The 5,000-nt window shown below is 37.2% G+C and overlaps 1 protein-coding gene across 1 annotated transcript in view; it reads left to right on the top strand.

Annotated features, from left to right (window-relative positions):
* Window positions 1-5,000, top strand: part of LOC115188867 (caspase recruitment domain-containing protein 11-like) — an 85,643-nt gene that overhangs the window by 37,167 nt on the left and 43,476 nt on the right. Inside the window, 3 exon segments of the mRNA XM_029747693.1 lie at window positions 2,262-2,410; window positions 3,370-3,549; window positions 4,207-4,353. Coding sequence (XP_029603553.1) covers window positions 2,262-2,410; window positions 3,370-3,549; window positions 4,207-4,353 — 476 coding nt within the window.

The following is a 5,000-nucleotide window of genomic DNA, read 5'->3' as shown; positions in this document are numbered from 1 at the left end:
AGTTGAGGAAATGTTGGATGGGCAAGGAGGCATGGCAGAGTCAAATAGGAACCCTGACTTAATGAAGTGGTGATTAAAGAGCTCAGCCATGTGCTTCTTGTCAGTAACAACCACATCATCAACATTAAGGGTCATTGTCAGCTGTGAGGAGGAGGATTTATTCTCCAGGTCTTTAACCGTTTTTCCAGTTTGTTGGAAGATAGCGCCAACAGAGATGTTAGCCTTGCTTCGAGTCCTTAGGAAACTATGCAGTTTTTAGGTTTTTGTATCATTTCTTACATTGTTACCCCAGGAAATCTTAAGTCTTATTACATACAGGCGGGAAGAATTAATTGGATATAAGAGCGATGTCAACTTACCAACATTACGACCAGGAATACGGCTTTCCCGAAGCGGATCCTCTGTTTGGACCACCACCCAGGACAATGGATCGGATCCCAGCCGGCAACCCAAAACAACGGCGCTGCAGGAGGGGCAGACGGAGCGGCCTCTTGGTCAGGCTGCGTAGACGTGGAAATCGCCCACCGCTCCCGAGTATACTACTCGCCAATGTCCAGTCTCTTGACAACAAGGTAGACAAAATTCGAGCAAGGGTGGCCTTCCAGAAAGACATCAGAAATTGTAACATCTTCTCTCGGGATAAGTTGTCGGAATCGGTTCAGCCACCGGGCTTCTCCATGAATCGCGCCAACAGAGATAAACACCTCTCTGGGAAGAAGAAGGGCGGGGGTGTATGCTTCATGATTAACGACTCATGGTGTAATCATAACAACATACAGGAACTCAAGTTCTTCTGCTCACCCAACCACCCAACCTTACAATCAAATGCCGTCCATATTACCTCCCAAGAGAATTCTTGTCAGTTATTGTCCCAGCTGTGTACATTCCCCCTCAAGCAGACAGCAAGACGACCCTCAAGGAACTTCACTGGACTCAATGTACACTGGAAACCGTATATCCTGAGGCTGTATTTATTGTAGCTGGGGATTTTAACAAAGCAAATTTGAGAACAAGGCTACCTAAATTCTATCAGCATATTGATTGCAGTACTCACAGGGGTAATACACTCAATCACTGCTACTCTAACTTCCGTGATGCATACAAAGCCCTCCCCTGCCCTCCCTTTGCTCCTTCCGTCTTATAGGCAGAAACTCAAACAGGATGTACCAGTGACTAGAACCATTCAACGCTGGTCTGACCAATCGGAATATATGCTTCAAGATTGCTTTGATCTCATGGACTAGGATATGTTCCAGTCAGCCTCAGAGAACAACAACAATCTATTCGCTGACTTGGTGAGTCAGTTTATAAGGAAGTGCATTGGAGATGTTGTACCCACTGTGATTATTAAAACCTACCCTAACCAGAAACCATGGATGGATGGCGGCATTCGCACAATACTGAAAGCATGATCCACCTCATTTAACCATGGAAAGAGATCTGGGAATACGGCTGTATATAAACAGTGTAGCTATTCCCTCCGCAAGGCAATCAAACAAGCGAAATGCTGTTACAGGGACAAAGGGGAGTCTCAATTCAACGGCTCAGACACGAGACGTTTGTGGCAGGGTCAACAGAAAATCACAGACTACAAAAAGAAATCCAGCCACCTCACGGACACCGACGTCTTGCTTCCAGACAAACTAAACACCTTTGCCTGCTTTGAGGAAAATACAGTGCCACCGTCACGGCCTGCTAACAAGGACTGCCCCCCCCCTCCTTCTTTGTGGCTGACGTGAGTAAAACATTTAAACATGTTAACCCTCGCAAGGCTGCTGGCCCAGAAGGCATCCCTAGCCGCGTCCTCAGAGCATGCACAGACCAGCTGGCTGGTATGTTTACGGACATATTTAATCGCTCCCCATCCCAGTCTGCTGTCCCCACATGCTTCAAGATGGCCACCATTGTTCCTGTACCCAAGAAGGAAAAGATAACTGAACTAAATGATATTTTGGGATGAGTTGGACCACAGAGTGAAGGAAAAGCAGCCAACAAGTGCTCAAAATATGTGGGAACTCCTTCAAGGCTGTTTGAAAAGCATTCCAGGTGAAGCTGGTTGAGAGAATGCCAAGAGGGGGGCTACTTTGAAGAATCTTAAATATAAAATATTTGTTTGGTTACTACACTTGTGGTTACAGCGTGATTCCATATGTGTTATTTCATAGTTTTAATGTCTTCGCTAATATTCTAAATAGTAAAATAGTAAAACAACTTGAATGAGTAGATGTTTCCAACCTTTTGACTGGTCCTGTATATTCCAGGATACAACAAGATGAAGGAAGAGAGGAACAACTATAACGACGAGCTGCTGAGGGTGAAGGATGAGAACTATAAACTGGCCATGCGGTACGCAACGCTCAGCGAGGAGAAGAACATGGCTGTGATGAGGAGCAGGGACCTGCAGCTGGAGGTACACACACACGCACGCACGCACGCACGCACACACACACACACACACACACATATTATTATTATTATTATATTATATTATTATATATTATTATATTATTATTATTATATTATTATTATATTATTATTATATATTATTATTATTATTATATTATTATTAATTATTATTATTATTATTATTATTATTATCATATTATTATTATTATATTATAATATTATTATATTATTATTATTATTTATATTATTATTATTTATTATAATATTATTATATTATTATTATTTTATTATTATTATATAATATTATTATTATTATATTATATTATTATTATTATATTATTATTATGTATTATTATTATATATTATATTATTATTATTATATTATATTATTATTATTATATTATATTATATTATTATTATAATATTATTATTATATTATATTATATTATTATTTTTATATTATTATTATTATATTATTATTATTATATTATATTATTATATTATAATATTATTACTATATTATTATTATATTATTATTATTATATTATTATTATATTATTATTATATTATTATAATTATTATATTATTTTATATTATAATATTATTATTATATATTATATTATATTATTATATTATTATTATATTAAATATTATTATTATATTATTATTATATTATATATTATTATATATTATATATTATTATAATATTATTATTATATTATTATATTATTATATTATTATAATATTATTATTATATTATTATATTATTATTATATTATTATTATATTATTATTATATTATAATTATAATATTATTATATTATTATATTATTATTCTATTATTATATTATTATTATTATTATTATATTATTATATTATTTTATTATTATTATTATTATTATTATTATTGTTATTTTATTATTATATTATTATTATTATTATTATTATATTATTATTATATTAGATTGACCAGCTGAAACACAGACTAAACAAGCTAGAGGAGGAGTGTAAGATGGAGAGAAGACAGAGTCTGAAACTGAAGAACGACATCGAGAACCGACCCAGAAAAGAACAGATCTTCGAACTGGAGAGAGAGAACGAGGTTCTGAAGATCAAACTGCAGGAGCTGCAATCTCTCATACAGGTACCCAACCCTAACCCATAACCCTTAATAACCCTTAACCCTAAACCTTAACCCTTAACCCTAACCCTTAACCCTTACCCTTAACCCCTAACCCCTAACCTAACCCTTACATTTACATTTACATTTAAGTCATTTAGCAGACGCTCTTATCCAGAGCGACTTACAAATTGGTGCATTCACCTTAAGATATCCAGTGGAACAACCACTTTACAAAAGTGCATCTAAATCTTTCGGGGGGGGGGTAGAAGGATTACTTTATCCTATCCCAGGTATTCCTTAAAGAGGTGGGGTTTCAGGTGTCTCCGGAAGGTGGTGATTGACTCCGCTGTCCTGGCGTCGTGAGGGAGCTTGTTCCACCATTGGGGTGCCAGAGCCTTAACCCTAACCCTAACCCAAACCCTTAACCCTAACCCTTAACCCTAACCCTAACCCTTAACCCCTAACCCCAACCCTAACCCTTAATAACCCTTAACCCCTAACCCCAACCCTTAACCCTTAACCCCTAACCCTTAACCTCTACCCTTAACCCTGTGTGTGTGTGTGTATACGTGTGTGTGTGTGTGTGTGTGTGTGTGTGTGTGTGTGTATACGTGTGTGTGTGTGTGTGTGTGTGTGTGTGTGGTGTGTGTGTGTGTGTGTGTGTGTGTGTGTGTGTAGCCAGGGCCTCTGCCTGCGTCTGACAAGGCGATCCTGGACATTCTGGAACACGACCGCCAGGAGGCGTTAGAAGACAGACAAGACCTGGTCAACAGACTGTACAACCTGCATGAAGAGATAAGGCAGGCTGAGGAGCTACGAGACAAGGTTATTATAGTAGTATTATAGTAGTATTACTGTACAACCTGCATGAAGAAATACGGCAGGCTGAGGAGCTACAAGACAAGGTTATTATAGTAGTATTATAGTAGTATTACTGTACAACCTGCATGAAGAGATACGGCAGGCTGAGGAGCTACGAGACAAGGTTATTATAGTAGTATTATAGTAGTATTACTGTACAACCTGCATGAAGAGATAAGACAGGCTGAGGAGCTACGAGACAAGGTTATTATAGTAGTATTATAGCAGTACTATAGTAGTATTACTGTACAACCTGCATGAAGAGATACGACAGGCTGAGGAGCTACGAGACAAGGTTATTATAGTAGTACTATAGTAGTACTATAGTAGTATTACTGTACAACCTGCAAGAAGAGATACGGCAGGCTGAGGAGCTACGAGACAAGGTTATTATAGTAGTATTATAGTAGTACTATAGTAGTATTACTGTACAACCAGCAAGAAGAGAAAAGGCAGGCTGAGGAGCTACGAGACAAGGTTATTATAGTAGTATTATAGTAGTATTACTGTACAACCTGCATGAAGAGATACGGCAGGCTGTGGAGCTACGAGACAAGGTTATTATAGTAGTATTATAGTAGTACTATAGTAGTATTACTGTACAGCCTGCA

This window comes from Salmo trutta, unplaced genomic scaffold, assembly GCF_901001165.1.
Source record: "Salmo trutta unplaced genomic scaffold, fSalTru1.1, whole genome shotgun sequence".
NCBI classification, from domain to species: domain Eukaryota; kingdom Metazoa; phylum Chordata; class Actinopteri; order Salmoniformes; family Salmonidae; genus Salmo; species Salmo trutta.
This window is presented reverse-complemented; position numbering and strand designations above follow the sequence as displayed.